The following is a 16,796-nucleotide window of genomic DNA, read 5'->3' on the forward strand; positions in this document are numbered from 1 at the left end:
CTGGCTTTAGCAGTAATCTGCAAGAAAAGGCCCAAAATTGCACACACTAAGCCATGAGCTGTGGGCCCTCAACAACAGCAGAATTGTACTCCAGCACAATCTGCAGCTTCATGGCTGGGCACATCCCCCACTCAACCAATACCGTCAAGCCAGGGGATCCACCCTGGTCTGATGGTGATTATAGGAGGGTATGCCAGGAGCAACACCAGGTTATTATTGCCCTGTGTTCACAGGTTAGGACATCATTGGCTAGAACAGCATTTATTGGCCATCCCTAATTTCCCCAGAGCAATTAAGAGTCAACCACATGGGTCACATGAAGGCTAGACAATAAGAAAAGCAGATTTCCCTCCCTGAAATAAGGGAAATTCTATTCTACTCTAAAGGACATTAGTGAACCAGATGGGTTGTTATGACAATTGGTATCAGCAGATACCTAATTCCAGGCAGATTTTGAAATTGAATTCAAATTCCACAATCTGCCTGACAAGATTCAAATCCAGGTCCCTGGAACATTAGTTGAGATTCTGGATTAATATTCTAACAATTATACCACTCGGCCATTGTCTCCCTGTTTAGGTATACCTAAAAGTGAGTTATCAACCTGGCGAAGCTACCAAACAAGATTACTTGTATTCCAAACAGCATAAGCAACAAGTGATAGACAGACCTAAGCAACTGTGCATTAATTGATCCGATCTAAGCTCTGCAGACCTGCCACATCTGGTGGTGAATGGTGGTGGTCAATTAAACAACTCACTGGAGGAGGATGTTCCACAAATATCCCCATCCTCAGTGATGGAAGACCCCAGCACATCAGGGCAAAAGGCAAGGCAGAAGCATTCACAGCAATCTTCAGACAGAAGTGCTGAGTGGATGATCCATCTTGACTTCCAGTGGTCCGCAACATTATAGATACCCGTCTTTAGCCAATTTGATTCACTCCAAGAGATATCAAGAAATTGTTGTAGTCACTGGATACTGCAAAGGCCCTGACTACATTCTGACAATAACACTGAAGACTTGTTCTCCAGAACTTGCCGCTCCCCGAGCCAAGCTGCTCCTGTACAGTTACAACACTGACAGCTACCTGACAATGTGGAAAACTGCCCAGGTATGTCCCGTACACAAAAAGCAGGACTAATCCAACCCGGCCAATTACCGCCCCCTCAGTCTCCTCTCGACCACCAGTAAAGTGATGGAAGGTGTCAGTAACAGGGCTATCAAGCAGCACCTGCTCAGCAATAACCTTCTCAGTGACGCCCAGTTTGGGTTCCGCCAGGGCCACTCAGCTCCTGTCCTCATTACAGCCTCGGTTCAAACATGGACAAAAGGGTTGAATTCCAGAGGTGAGGTGAGAGTGACAGCCCCTGATATCAAGGCTGCATTCGACCGAGTGTGGCATCAAGGAGCCCTGGCAAAACTGGAATCAATGGGTATTGGGGGAAAATGCCACAGTGGTTGGAGTCATACCTGACACACAGGAAGATGGTCATGTTGTGAGACGTCTGTCATCTCAGCCCCAGAGCATCTCTGCAGGAGTTCCTCAGGATAGTGTCCTAGGCCCAACCATCCTCAGCTGCTTCATCAGTGACCTTCCCTCCATCACAAGGTCAGAGATGGGGATGCTCACTGATGATTGCACAATGTTCAGCACCATTCATGACTCCTCAGATACTGAAGCAGTCCATGTTCACATGCAACAAGATCTGGACAATATCTAGGCTTGGGCTGACAGGTGGCAAGTGACATTCACACCACACAAATGCCAGGCTATGACCATCACCAATAAGAGTCAATCTAAGTGTTACCCCTTGACATTCAATAGTATTACCATCACTAAATCCCCCACTATCAACAGACTGGGAGTTATCATTGAGCAAAGGGGTAGGTTAGCTTAGTTGGCAGGATGATTTTTTTGTGATACAGAGCGAGACCAACAATGTGAGTTCAAGTCCTACATTAACTGAAGGGATAAAGAAGGGATCGCCCTTTGTCTACTGGTCATCTCTCTCTAATCAGAGAAGACTTATTGCTCTCTTCAGTTGCCCTTGAATAGGTGATAGTGAGCTGCCTTCTTAAACTGCTGCAGTGCAAGGGCTGTAGGTTGACCCAATGCCCTTAGGGAGGAAATTACAGCATTTTGACCCATTGACAGTGAATGAACAGCGATATATTTCCAGGGCAGGGTGGTGAGTGGCTTGAAGGGGAACTTGCAGGTGATGGTGTTCTCATATATTGGTTGCCTTGTCCTTCTAAATGGAAGTGGTCATGGGTTTGAAACGTGCCATTTGACGATCTTTGGTGAATTTCTGCAGTGCATCTTGTAGATAGTACACACTGCTGCTGAGTTGCCGGTGGAGAGTATGGATGCCTGTGGATGTAATGCCAATCAACCAGGCTGCTTTGCCCATTTTAGACCAAAAAGAATTGATAGGAGTATTTTCTAGATGGCATGAAGTTAAACGTGGTGGAAGTCAAAAGAGACTTGGGGGTCCAGCAGATCTTTAAAATGCACAGCAAAAAATCAGGAATGTTGGCCTTTATAGCTCAGGGCTGGAGTCCAGGGATACAGAAGTTACGCTGCAAGTATACAAAACCCACCTTGTGTACTGTGAGCAGATCGGGGCACCACACCTTAAGAATAACAGATTGGCCTTGGAGGGTGAACAACGTAGGTTTGCACAAATGGTACATGGATTTCAGGATATATCAGAGTGTTACAGTGAGCAGTATGTGATATATCACTCTGTTGCAGTGAAGGGTTGTTATGAGGAGAGATTATACAATTCTGAGTTCTGAGGAAGGGTCTCCGGACCCGAAATGTTAACTCTGTTTTATCCTCCACAGATGCTGACAGACCTGCTGAGCTTTTCCAGCAACTTTGTTTTTGTTCCTGATTTGCAGCATCTGCAGTTCTTTCAGTTTTTATATAAATTAGGCCCGTTTTATCCTGAATTTGGGAAGTTATGGTGTGATCTGATTAGAGTCTTCAAGATATTGACAGGAAAGACAAAGTAGATAAAGATAAACTATTTCCACTGGTTGGAGATTCTAGAACTAGTGGCATAGTGTGAGAATTAGGGCCAGGCCGTTAGAGTGATGTTGGGAAGCACTTCTACACACAAAGGGTGGGAGAGGTTTGGAACTCTTTTCCACAAATGGCAGAGGATGCCAAATCAGTTGTTAATTCTAAATCTGAGCTGTTACATTTTTGTTGAACAATTGCATGAAAGTATATGGAGTTAGGCCACGGATCAGCCACGATCTTATTGAATGGTAGAACCGGCTCAAAAGGCTGAATAGTCTATTCCTGTTCCTATGTCCTGGATGGTGCCAAGCTTGTTGAGTGTTGTTGGGGCTGCACCCATCCAGGCAAGTGGGGAGTATTCCATCACACTCCAGACTTGTGCCTTGTAGATGGTGGACAGGCTTTGGTGAGGTGAGGTACTTGCTGCAGAATTCCTAGCCTCTGACCTGCTCTTGTAGCCATTGTGTTTATATGACTAATTCAGTTCAATTTCTGGTAAATGGTGACCTCCTGGATGTTAACAACAGTGATAGCATTACCATTGAATGTCACTGTGCAATGCTCACATTCTCTTTTGTTGGAAATGGTTATAGCCTGACATTTGTGCAGTGTGAATGTTATTGCAACTTGTCAGCCCACACCTGGATGTTGTTCTGACCTTGTTGCATTCAAACATGGACTGCTTCATTGTCTGAGGAGTCGCTGAGCGTTGGTGCTGAACTTTGTGCAATTATGAATGAACATCCCCACTTCTGACCCTTGACGGGTGGGTCCAGGACATTATCTTAAGGAATATCTGCAGAGAACATAAGTTAGAGATCGAAAGCACATTGAAAAATTGCTGTCAGGATCTTAGATTGTTCTTTGCTAGATTTTTTTAACGATCGGGGATGCCTATCAACGATAGGCTCAATGATTTATCCACATGTAAGTCTTCAAATTTTTTGAAATGGATTACTTTTCCTCAGTTATTTTTGACAACTGTTCTGCATCTGTTGCAAGTGCACAGGCATTCTCCTATCCACATTAATCACTAATCCGCTCATTTTTAAAATGCAATTTAGCTGCTGCATAATTTGCTGAGAACCAGAAAAGAGCCCCTGCTAGCCTGATGGCACTGTGACAAATATCAGTGTGTCAAAATGGGACACATGAGCAATTCTATTTATACTGCTTTACAATTGAGAAATTCTTGCCCATCCGACAGCTATCCACCAGCTGTGTTATTTATACAGTAACATTAACAATATATCACTTTGGTCTTTTTAACTATCCTATTTGTATGATGAGTGTAAGAAATATGAACTTATCACACAGATACCTGTCTGTTATTGTAACTAGAGAACAGACTGAGGGGTAGATTTGAACACGGAGTGGATTTGAATGGGAGGTGACATCTGAGTCCAAGCTTCATTTGTATTCAAAGTTTTTGGCTGCATTTTAATGGGCAACAAGACCTGCTCAAAGAGTGAGATGGGATTGTAGGTGAGTAGCAAGACACAGGTTTCTGACTACTGTAGGATGTATGAAGGGGAGCTCTGACTAAATCCTTTGCGAGTTCTCAATGAGTCCCAGAGATTTCCATGCTCAAAGATAGTTAAGTAGACTTTGGAGCCCTAATGGTAATAACATAAGGCCTTAATTGGTGTTTATGTGTAAGTCTGGTCTGCATTAGACATCATTCAAGAGAAAGCAGCCCACTGCCTGACAACTCATTCATCACCTTAAACATCCCCTCCTTCTAGAACTAGGGCACAGTGACGGCAGTGTGTCCCATCCACAAGATACACCACTGTCCATCATCATCACGTCCAAACTCTCAGCCTCTCCCACGAGAAGGTCAGGGGGCCAGACATGTGGAACAGCACCAGTTCCAAACTCCTCTCCAAGAGACATAACATTTTGGACCTCTCTCACCATGTCTTCACTGTCACTGGATCAGAAACCTGCAGACTCCCTTTAAATAGCACAGTGTTTGAATCTACATTAGATCAGCCGCAGGGTTCCAAGGTGGTATGAACTTTTTTTTGAACATATTAAAACCAAATGGGTTAAAATCAGAGATTGTTGGAAATAAAGTGGGAAACAAAGCTTTCCCATTTTAACTGCTTATCTACTACACTCCCAACAAGGTAGAATGGACTTTAAATTTACAAGCCCATCCCTTCCAATCACTGGTAAATTACCTTAGCCACTACAGAATCAAACAGCTGCAGGGCAGAAGAAAGCCAATTGTGTCTGCATGAACTTTCCTAATGAACAACAGAGATGCTTTCTCTCCATACCTTTATATTTTCTTCCTTTTCAGATAACAGGCTAATTCTCTTGGAATGCTCCAATCTCAGACAATGCATTCCAGACCTTAACCACTCGCTGCATTAAAACATTTTTCTCCATATTGCTTTTGCTTCCATTATCAATTACTCTAACTCTGTACCCCTCAATCTTGGTACTGTCACAAAAGGGAACAGTTTCTCCCTTTCACCACTCTCCAGATTTCCCATAATTTGAAGTATCTCAATCAAATTTCCTCTTTTTATTCATTTGTGGGACGTGGGCATCACCAGCTGGGCCAGCATTTATTACCAGTCCCTTGTTGCCCCTTGAGAAGGTGCTGGTGAGCTGTCTTTTTGAACCACTGCAGTCTCTGTGTTATAGGTTAGCCCATAATGGTCTGAGGGAGGGAATTTCAGGATTCTGACTTAGTGATAGTAAAGGATTGGCAATATATTTCCAAGTCAGGATGGTGAGTGGCTTGGAGGGGAACTTGCAGGGGATGGTGTGCCCATGTACCTGCTGTCCTTGTCTGTCTAGATGGTAGTGGTCATGAGTTTGGAAGGTGATGTCTGAGGATCTTTGGAGAATTTAAACATTGCATCCTGTAGAAAGTATACACTAATGCTACCGAGCATCACTGGTGGAGGGAGCATGTGTTTGTGGATGTGGTGCCAATCAAGTGGGTTGCTTTGTCCTGGATGGTGTCACACTTCTTAAGTGTTGTTGGGACTGCACTCATCCAGGCAAGGGGGGAGTAGGGGAGTATTCCATCACACTCCTGACTTATAACTTGTAGATGGTGGGCAGGCTTTTGAGATTCAGGAGGTCAGTTATACACTGCAGTATTCCTAGCCTCTGGCCTGTTTGTGTAGTCGGTGTATTTATATGGTGAATTCAGTTGACTGTCTGCTCAACAGTAACCTCAAAGGATGTTGATAGCGGGGGATTCAATGATGGTAACACCATTGAGTATCAATGGGTCAGAGGTTAGATTGTCTCCTATTAGAGTTGGTTATTTGTGTGGCATGAATGTTACTTTCCACTCTTCAGCGTAAGCCTGGATATTGTCCAGATCTTGTATCATTTGCACATGGACCGCTTCAGTATCTGAGGAGTTGTGAATGGTTCTGAACATTGCGCAATCATCAGGTGAATATCACCACTTCTGATGGAGAGAAGGTCATTGATGGAGCAGTTGAAGATGGTTGGGACAAGGACACTACCCTGAGGAACTCCTGCAGGGATCTCCTGGAGCTGAGGTGAGTGACCTCCAACAACCACAACCATCTTCCTTAATCTTCATTTCTCAGGGAAAATAGCCCCAAGTTTTCCAACATATCTTCATAACTAAATGTATTTCTCCCGCAAATTACAATGATGTAGTCAGAGTCTATTCTGCTCTGGGTCTATTATTTAGTGGACGGGAACTATTCTCATGAGTCTTCTGTCCTCTATCCAATGCCTTCATAAAGTGTGGTAGCCAGAAGTAACTGCAATATTCTGATGGAGGCTGAACTTCTGTCCAATGCAAATTCAACTTTGCCTCCATACTCTGTTTCATATCTGTTTATTTCCCTCAACCCTGAAATCTCATTGGTTATGAGGCTGGAAGTCTGTTCATATCATTCATCATGGCTCCAAATGCCTCTCTCTGTAGCTTACTCTGCCAGCAAATTATAGGCAACGCATTTAAGGTGAAGGATAAATTATTACAGGCAACAGAGTGAGATGTTCCATTCCAGCAATATCTAGGTCATTACATAGTAATGAATGGAAGAGGAGGGATAGATTTACCGAATATATACATCAAACCACTTCTCTGATAAACATTCAAAACTCTTCACAGGCAATGATACTTTCAAAATGCAATCACTTGCTTTGATGTAGATAAATTTTGCAGGCTCCTTAAAATATAGCATGGCATCCAAGAGCATCAAGAGGGCTGACCAAGCAGATCATCTGTTTTTTGTTTTGGTGTAGATTTTGGTTTGAGGCAGAATGTTTGGCTGGATTTTGAAGCCTTCTCTAATATTCTTCAAATAATGGGCTTGAGATCGGTATGACAGGTCAGCGCAACATCGAGGGCTGAAGGGCCTGTGCTGTGCTGTAATGTTCTATGTTCTAATGGTATAGATTCTTTTATGTTCAATGTGGTCATCGCATCAAACAAACTAGGCAGTAATGTGTGGTTTCTCCCACAAGGAAACTCTTTCATGCAACATTTCATGAAACATCAATTTGTATTTCAGAAGTATTTTCCATAATAAAATAAATGAACCTTAATGTTACTCACATCAGTGAGGGCATAATTTATATCATTCTGCTTGATGCATGGCATTCTGGAATTATGAGATTCAAAGGACTCTATTGGTACCTGTGTCACAATAGCCTCATGGATCTACTGTCATTTAGGCACTTTTTAAAGAAATCTTTTAATATAGCACACGTCTGCGTCTGTCATACCTGTGATATCACCTCTAAAACATCCCAACTTGTTACAGATGGAAACTATTCTTAAAATCAGTTAGTAGTTAAACATTTATTGTTAATTTTTTACTGGTTTACCAGAAAATAGTAAAAGCTGCCAGATGACGATTAAACCTTATCTAATCTACAAATAAATCAACAGCTAATCTGCCTCAGAATTTGACTATTAATAACAATTGAACCTTGTAGTCTTAAAGACACAGGCGAAATATGAGTATCTTATTGTGTGCAGGCGCCAGTGCTGGACTGAGATGGACAAAGTCAGAAGTTACATGACATCAAGCAAGAGCCCAACAGGTTTATTTGAAGTTGCAAGCTTTCGGAGCGCAGTCCCTTTGTCAGGTGAACTTATAACCTGGTGTTGTGTGACTTCAAATGAGTACCTTATCAACTGCTGAACATTATACTGTGACCTGATTGTAGAAGCTGTTTTTACCCTTGAAAATATACCATCCTTTTACTTGGGAGGAGATATATCTTAAGCAAATAAGAGAAGAGGGGGGAAATAGAGGAGTCTCTTACCATCATTTTTCCAATTCTCTCTTGCTACAGATATAGTGCCAAAGAACTGGAGAGCATTGAACAATGTGCTATTGTTTAGAAAGGAAGAAAGGGATAAACCCAGTAATTGCAGAAACAGTTTATGGGCAAATTATCCTGAAAAACTGCAAATAACAGAATTAATCATCGTTTGAAAGGCATGGATCAATCGAGGACAGTCAGCATAGATTCGTAAAGGTAAGGTTTTGTCTGACTAATGTTATCACATTCCTTGTTACTTCATGTAGAAGTGATGGAGGTGTACTTGATGTGGTCTATGTGGATTTCAACAAGGTTTTTTCACAAGATCCTGCATGACAGACTAGTCAGAAACACGAATAGCCATGGAATTTAAAGGCAACAGAGAAGTTGGATCTAAAATTGGCCAATGGGTGCTGTTGTGATTGGAAGGCCAGACCAGTAGAATTCTGCAGGACATGGTAGAAGGTGCTTTGTTTCTCATAATATTTAACAAGGACTTAGACATAAATGTTGGGGACATGATCGCAATACAGAAATTGGTCCTGTGTATGAAAGTGAGGAAGAAAGCTGTAGATTACAAAATGATATCAATAGACAGGAGATGGGGCAGAAAGTGGCAAATAGAATTCAGTCCCAAGGATACTGAGATAATATTTTTTGGGGTTTTGGGGTGTTGCAGAGGGAAAACTACAGAATATACATTAAATTGCAGGACATTGTAAAGTTCAAAGTCGCAAAGAGATCTTGTTGCACACAGTCTGCAGCTCCCAGGATAGCAGGACAGAGAAATAACATGCTTAAGAAAACAACATGGGTCACTTTTCTTTAGGAGCCTAGGCAAAGAATGTAAAAAAAACAGGGAGATTGCCCAGGAACACTATAAAGCATTAGTTAGACCACGACTAGTATATTGCATACAGTTCCAGTCATCACATTGCTGTCAAAATGTGACTGCACTAAATAACAAAGGAATTGTGAAGATGTCACCAGAAGAGGATCTGAGGAAAGATCTGATGAGCTGGAATTGTTATTTTTGGAGCTGGGAGAAGATTTAATTCAGGTGTATAAAATTATAGTGGGAACTAAAATGAATGGGAAGGATTTATTCTACTTTGGAGAGATCAACAATCAGGGCATAAGTTTAAAATGATGGGCAGAATGGCTAGAACGGAATTGAGTTAGTTTTGAAAGTGCTGGGTGTTCAGAACTCCTTACCTAAAAGTCTAGTAGAGCTAGATTAAAAGGAACAGGGATATGTGCATGAAGGAGCCATAGCCTACAAGGATAGAAACTCAGAACTGAAATATGGGATTAGATTGCAGGGCTGTTTTCTAGGCCAAAATGAATTGAATGGGCCAAGTGGCCTCATTCTTCACTTCAGTTTCTATGATGCTATGATTTACTATAAAAATCTCGACAGGACATGCTGCTATTTCATCAATGCCCTGAGCTCAGTGTATACTTTTCTCCTAATTGGTAGTCAAATGTAAAACACCTTTCAATATTTACCGTTTTATTGCTTCCTCTTGCCTCAATCTTCTTTCACTTTTTTCTTTGAGGTATGCCAAGTTTGTTTCACTTCGCATGCGGTCATTTTCACGAGCAATGTCTGAGGCATTTTGAATCACCAAGGCATCATAAGCCCTCAGTCCCTTGTCTTCAATGAACTGCAGAAAGTTGTTCAAGGCAGCATCTTCCTGCTTTGAAGTCATCTTCCTTCAAAGAGCAGATGAAAAGTGGAGTAGCACGCTCTGTGATATAAAAAGAGTAGCTCTATTACATTAGCAAACATGTTCAAATAACCTACATAGCTAACACCAGTAAGGTCAACTGTTTTGCAATTAGACTTAAGGGTCTATATTGTCTGAGTTGTGCAAGTATAATTCCCTGGTGCACAGCGTTATCCAAAATGTCTACCAATCTAAATCAGTTGTGATGGGAATTTGTGTTAACCATGGAGTCTATTTCATTGTGAGATTTACCAGGATGTTGCCAGGTATGGAAGGTTTGAGTTATAAGGAAAGGCTGAATAGGTTGGGACATTTTTTCACTGGAGCACAGGAGGGAGAGAGGTGACCTGATGTAAGTTTATAAAATAATGTGAGGTAAAGATAGACTTGATGTTAGCTGTCTTTCCCAGGAATGGAGGAATTTCAAGATTGGGACACATTGAGAGGAGAGATTTACAAAAGACATGAAGCAAATTGTTTACACAGATGGTGGTTTATGAGTGGAATGAACTTTGAGAAAGTGATGGATGTGGGTACAATTACAACATTTAAAAGACATTTGGATAAGTACATGAATAGGAAAGATTTGGAGGGATATGAGCCAGGACCAGGTAAGAGGGACTAGTATAGATTGGGATTATGTTCGGTGTGGACTGGTTGGACCAAAGAGCCTGTTTCCATGCTGTATGATGCTACGGTCCCATGACACTGCAGGAAATAAAGCCATAGGCAGCTTCTGGTGATATTACTTTTTCACCCAGTTTGTGACTCTGAAGAAAAACAGAATCGAATCTTCAGAGTTTTTCTTAAACGGGCTGGAAACTGTCCTGTCTTTCTTTTTAAAATTGATTTCAGTTTAAACTGAAAGACCCAGTGAAAGCTGTGAAGAGCTGCTTGAAGTTTGGCTGTTTGTAGATACACCAGGATGGGCAACGTAGCCATTTGGAAATGAAAAGAACACAACATATTACATTTCCTCCTCTTAGTGAAGGGAGCTAATCATTAAAAAGAAGAAAATCTGTGCCAGCTAATTTGATTTTTTGCACATTTAATGTGAACACGTTGGTTAGAGGAGCATGCAGTTTCTGCAGGTTGCTCAAGAACTAATAAACTCAGATTCCCTTTCCCTGTTAAAGAGCAAGCAAAACTAAAAAAAAATTGTTTCTATGACAAACTGTGATGGCTGTGAAATAAATTGTGTGCTACAAACAAAATGGATTCTACAGCAAATGTCAGAACTGCATTTGAGATGTACAAGACTGAGCATCACAGGCTGCAGACCGTTTAATGATGGACTGAGCTTCTGGATGAACGTCGAACAAATGATTCCATCACAAAGTTATGGTGCTTGTTGAAAACTGCTTGGCACTGCCATGACATCAGCATAAATGATCAATAAACTATATGGAAATGTACTGTGTTCAGTTTGCCAGCTAAAATATGCTATTAAAATAATTTATTGACTTATTAATAAGGAAGTGACTTCTGAAGGCAATTCATGATGACAGATTTAATTAAAAATACACATTAGCTTTTTTTGGATTTTTACTCATGAAAACAATGCAGCTAGTGACTGGTTAACAGTGGAATTGATTCCATTTAACCTTCTGTACAGTGAAGGACCTTTTTAACAGCACACACACTCCCTTTTCTGTATCTCGCCTGCAACACTTGCTTTTTAAGAATGAAACAAACAGAAAACATCAATAACAGAAAATCTATCTTCTTTTAAAAAGGAACGAAGCAATCATGAAATAATGACCTTGACTATGTTAATTTTTGCTTTGGTGCTGAAATGCCAAAGGCAGCCCTTGAACGGTTCATTGAAAGCGAACAAACAAGAGCAGACTGACTCAAAACAGACAATTGTGGAAAAAAATTCTGCAAACATACCCACATGTGCTGAGGGCTGGAGCGTTGAGGCCACTGTTTGCTCTGCTGGCATTAAACAAATTAACTTTTAAAGAAAGCCTTTCTCCGTTCCTGTTGTTCAGCTCGGTGAAGCTTGGAGGGTTTTCTGTTCCAGTAACAGAAACGTGGGCACTGCTCATTAATACTTTCAAATCAATCCTTCCTTGCCACACATTGCCTGGGTCTTTAAGTCCTGCTGATTCCCGCAAAAAAGCCGTAAAATGGCAAATGGATTAATTTTGATTCTCCTTGTTAGATTGTTAATCGTACAAAGAAATGTCCTTGGGTTCTTTGTTGTTGGATTTAGCTCAGATTGAGAACAGGTGCTGCGTTTCTCTTACACACATCCATAGAGAGGAACCAAGGAGAGGGGAGTCCGCCTGGAAATTACACCCTGCTACTCAGTCTCGTGAAAAAGGCAGCTGGATCTTTCTCACCCACTTTCAAACACCGAAGGAAACGGCACAGCCCTAATGCAATCACCTCCAGCTCTCCAGAAAGCTTCATCTGCTCCCGGTGTTTTTACTCATGCGAGGGGCAGGGATAAATACAGAGCCGCATCTCCTAATGGTTTCCCCCTGGAGTAGAAAGACGTTTTCCTTTTTAGATTCAGCAGGTCCTGTGCATTCTGTCTTGTGGCATCATCATCTCCTCCCCACTACTACCACCACCACCGCCTCCCCAGACCCCTCCCCGAGAAAGTACTGGCAGTTTACAATCCCCAGCTGCTTCAGTCCCTGAAATTACCCGCGGATTAATCAGCGATCCGAGCTGGGAAATCACCAAACAACAAAAAGCAACCCACCTTCTTGTGAAAATAGTTGTCCTGTTTCTGTCTGTAAGCAGTCTGCAGGTATTTACTGACCGTCTGATCAACATGCCAGCACTCTGGGCAGGTTTTGGCTAGGCCCATCGACGAGGGGAGTGGGATCAGTGACTGAAGCAGCAACGCAATCTCACTCTGCCTTCAATATCAGCTCCCAGGGCTCTCGATCCTCCTGGGAGCACAGTGTCTCGGCAGCATCTTCTGCTGTGCCCCCCTCCCCTCTTAAAATCAGTGCAGCAGGAACTGAAATGAGCGCCTTTTTACTGAGGAGCCCACCTTGCGCTCTCTCTCCCCTGCATCCAGGAAAATCGCCCAGTGAACACTTTTACTGATGTGGCTCTCTCTCATGTGATGGGAAAGGTGAATTCGACTCACGTGATGTTCCTGTAAAATGAACAATTAAGGCAGTCAATGCAGACTGTTAGACTGCCATTCGTTTCCCATTCTATGTAGGACATAGCAACGTGAAGTTATCCCTCACACAGCTATCTGCTTCAGAAAAATTGCAGGGAGGTGAAATAGTCTCAGCAATTCTTTTGAAAAAAAAACTTGTTATTTTACACCTTGACCCCAAGCTGTCGCTGGCCTTTCATTGCGGGGGGCCGCTATTTCCAAAACTTAAGAGAATTACAATTCAATTTTCTTTCTGGCGATACGTTTAGCACCATGGACAGCAACCGAGTCTGCGAGTCTAACATTAGGTGTTCATCCTTTTGTCTGCGATGATTTTTAATCATTTTTCAAAGCAGTTAACAAAGACACAGACTAACTACACTTTCGGCAATTCTGTGACAACTCCCCCCTCCCACCCTCTCCTTGAGTTAATTGTACACTATTCTATATGATGCAATCAGAGGGGCTTTTAAGCGGTGTCTACAGCTGGGAGTCTCTAATGCAGTGTCAGCTCATTTTCAAGCAAAGAACCACAAAATCCTTTGGGAATACATTGTTTTTCCCTTAAAAGCCAGAATGTTTTAAAAAAGTCTTTTATTTATAATTTCTGTGTTGGTGGCTTCGTGAAATGTGTGCCCAGCCAGTGACTGCAGACAGACAGAGTTCATTGAACTTCGAGACAAACGGTGAGTTACACAATTGATTACTGGCCGCTGAATATTCCACATTCACAACTCAAGTTTTAAAAAGACACGCTTATATTTGTCTCCTTATTTTCAGTTACTTTCATTTCCTCCTTTAATCCCACGCTTCTCCCTGTGCTTCATGTGCCACTCCCCTTAGGCTTTTTAGAATGCCAGTAATCCTGAGCTGTAGCTTCACTAGGCTGGCACCTCATTTTTAGTTACAGCTAGCGCTGCTGCTGGCAGTCTCAGTGATCAACCCAAAGCTGTTTTGACAGCTGCTTGTGTCTGATACAGCTTTGGTCTTTTTCACTCTGTGCGACACTGCATCACCTCAACAGCACAATTTTCATCCTCCAGCCTTACTCTCTAAAGGAGGACTTGTGTAGAAAAGGCAAGATTCCCTCTTAAATAAAAACAGGCAATGAAAGCTAAACATGGGGAGATGGGGCATGGTGGCTCAGTCCTTAGCACTGCTGCTTCACAGCACTGGGAACCCGGGTTCAATTCCACCCTCAGGTGGCTGTCTGTGTGGAGTTTGCAAATTCTCCCCATGTCTGTGTGGGTTTCCTCCGGGTGCTCCAGTTTCCTCCCACAGTCCAAAGATAAGCAGGCTAGGTGGATTGGCCATGCTAAATTGCCCATAGTGTTCAGGGGTGTGCAGTTTAGGGGGATGGGTCTGGGTGGGATACTCCCAGACTTGTTGGGCCAAAGGGCCTGTTTCCATAACTGTAGGGATTTTATGATTTCAGAAGTGCTCAGTAGGTTAGGCAGTATCTGTTGAAATACAGCAAAGTGAATGTTTCAGTTTGATGAACTTTCATCAGAATTGCAGAGGTTTAGAATCTATTTGTGTTCTGGTTTGGAGTCAAACAAGGTCACCTAGCAGGCACTGTCTGACTTAAAATGTCACCTCTTCTTTACACTGATAAAACCTTCAGTTCTTTCAGGGCAGTGACTTGTAAGGAATTTGGGGATCTACAAATGCATATTAATCAATTAAAACCTTCTAACTGATTAAAGATTTAAAAGCATCTTAGGTTTGTTTAATGCATCCTCATTAGTGGTGTGACCTTTGATATTTTACTTGTAAATATTGTCTGACACCACCTCTTTCAGCAACACCTGAAGAAGGAGTAAGACTCCAAAAGATTGTGTTTTCAAATAAACCTGTTGGATGATAAGCTTTTGTGCTCCTGAGATGCTGCTTGGCCTGCTGTGTTCATCCAGCTCCACACTTTATTATGGACGATAACCTGGTGTCGTGTGAGTTCTGATCTTATCCACCCCATTCCAACACCTGTAATTACCTGTAATTTTCCAAAAATCCTTGGCTTCTGGATCAGAGTGGATAGAGAGAAACCAGTAGATATATTGTATTCAGACTCCCAGAAGGCATTCATAATAGTTTAGGCCACACGCTCATAGACAGAAAATTGGTGAAGAGGCAGAAGACAATGAGTGGGATAAGGGGTCCTTTCTCAGGTTGTTGACCTGTGATGAGGGGGGTTCCTCAGGGATCAGTGCTGGGACTACCATATATGTTAATGACTTACAGGAAGGAAGTGAATGTTACCAAATGTGCAGAAGCCATTTGTGAAGGGGATACAAGCAGTTTACAGAGTTTGCAACTCAAAGGGACTTGTGCAAATAAAAACAGAAATTGCTGGTGAAACTCAGCAGGCCTGGCAGCATTTTTAGAGAGAAAGCAGAGGTAATGTTTCTAGTCTGTTGACTCTTCATCAAAACTTGAGGTATTTGTACACAGAAAGCTAGTATACAGGGACCTCAGGGAATCAGGAAGGCTAATGGATGTTGCCCCTTATTTCAACAGGGTTGGAGTATAAGAGTAGGGAAGTCTTACTGTAACTGTACAAGGTGCTGGTGAGATCACATTTGGAGTACTGCGAGCAGTTTTGGTCCCTTTTAATAAAAAAATGTCATTTCATTGGAGGCAGTTCAGAGAATGCCCACCAGGATGATCCCTGATTGGAGGGATTGTCTTATGAGCAAAGGTCAAACAGGTTGGGATTCTTCTCCCTGGAATTTGGAAGAATTAAAGGTAGCCTCAAAACAATAAGGGGCTCTTAAGGGACTTGACAGAGTAAATACTGAGGCTGTTTGTGCATGCTGAAGGCTGGGATATTTAGATTCTCGGGGAATTAAACATTACAAGGATTGGAGGGAAATGGTTGGGAGCAATGTTGGATCAGCCATGATTCTGTTAAATATCAGAGCAATCTCAGGGGGTCCAAATGGCCTACACTCCTGTTCTCGTTTCTTATAGTCTTTTGATATAATCATCCAACTCAGGACCTGTAACGGCTCCCCATACCCATTGATCCGTTTAGCCCTCAGAAGCATATCTAACTCCTTTTTGGAACAGTTCAATATTTTGACCTTTAACCACTGTCCACGGCAGTGAATTCCACTTTTCCATGCACTGCCTGACTCAAAGAATCGTGGAATCCCCACAGTATGGAAGCAGGCCACTTAGCCCATCTTGTCACACTGACCCTCCGAACTGCATACCACCCAGACCCAGCCCCCTACCCTACACCTGTAAGCCCACATGTCCCATGGCTAATCCACCTAGCCCTCACAACTTTGGACTGTGGGAGGGAACCAGGGCACCTGGAGGAAACCCACACAGGCACAGGGAGAATGTGCAAATCTCTTGATTCCCAGAGAGACCAAAAGTCTATTTATCCTAAGTCAAGTATGTTAAATAATTAGGTAACTACAACCATTTGGGTTAAAGTATTTCATGCAGTTCTCCCTTAAGCTGAGCTTGTGCTGCCATGTTGTTTGATTGTTCAGCTGGGAGAAACAACCTTTCACTGCCTGCCCCTTCAGAATCTAATACATTATTTCAATGAGATCTTCATTGAAACTTTGTAGAGTATGCATCCACTTTCCTTAGCTTCTCAAAGCCT

The 16,796-nt window shown here is 42.3% G+C and overlaps 1 protein-coding gene across 3 annotated transcripts in view; it reads right to left on the bottom strand.

Annotated features, from left to right (window-relative positions):
* Positions 1–13,116, bottom strand: part of nyap2a (neuronal tyrosine-phosphorylated phosphoinositide-3-kinase adaptor 2a) — a 226,068-nt gene extending 212,952 nt beyond the window's left edge. For 2 of the 3 annotated variants that reach the window (XM_059651251.1, XM_059651253.1), the window contains exons 1-2: positions 12,764–13,116; positions 9,827–10,068 (exon numbers count right to left, since the gene is read on the bottom strand). In XM_059651251.1, the coding sequence (XP_059507234.1) occupies positions 9,827–10,029 (203 nt within the window). In that variant the 5' untranslated portion in view covers positions 10,030–10,068; positions 12,764–13,116. Of the gene's footprint in view, positions 1–9,826; positions 10,069–11,940; positions 12,602–12,763 lie in introns of those variants that run through there. The other variant, XM_059651252.1, reaches the window with a different exon arrangement.
* Positions 13,117–16,796: the final 3,680 nt, after the last annotated feature.

Source organism: Stegostoma tigrinum, chromosome 14, assembly GCF_030684315.1.
Source record: "Stegostoma tigrinum isolate sSteTig4 chromosome 14, sSteTig4.hap1, whole genome shotgun sequence".
Taxonomy (NCBI): Eukaryota; Metazoa; Chordata; class Chondrichthyes; order Orectolobiformes; family Stegostomatidae; genus Stegostoma; species Stegostoma tigrinum.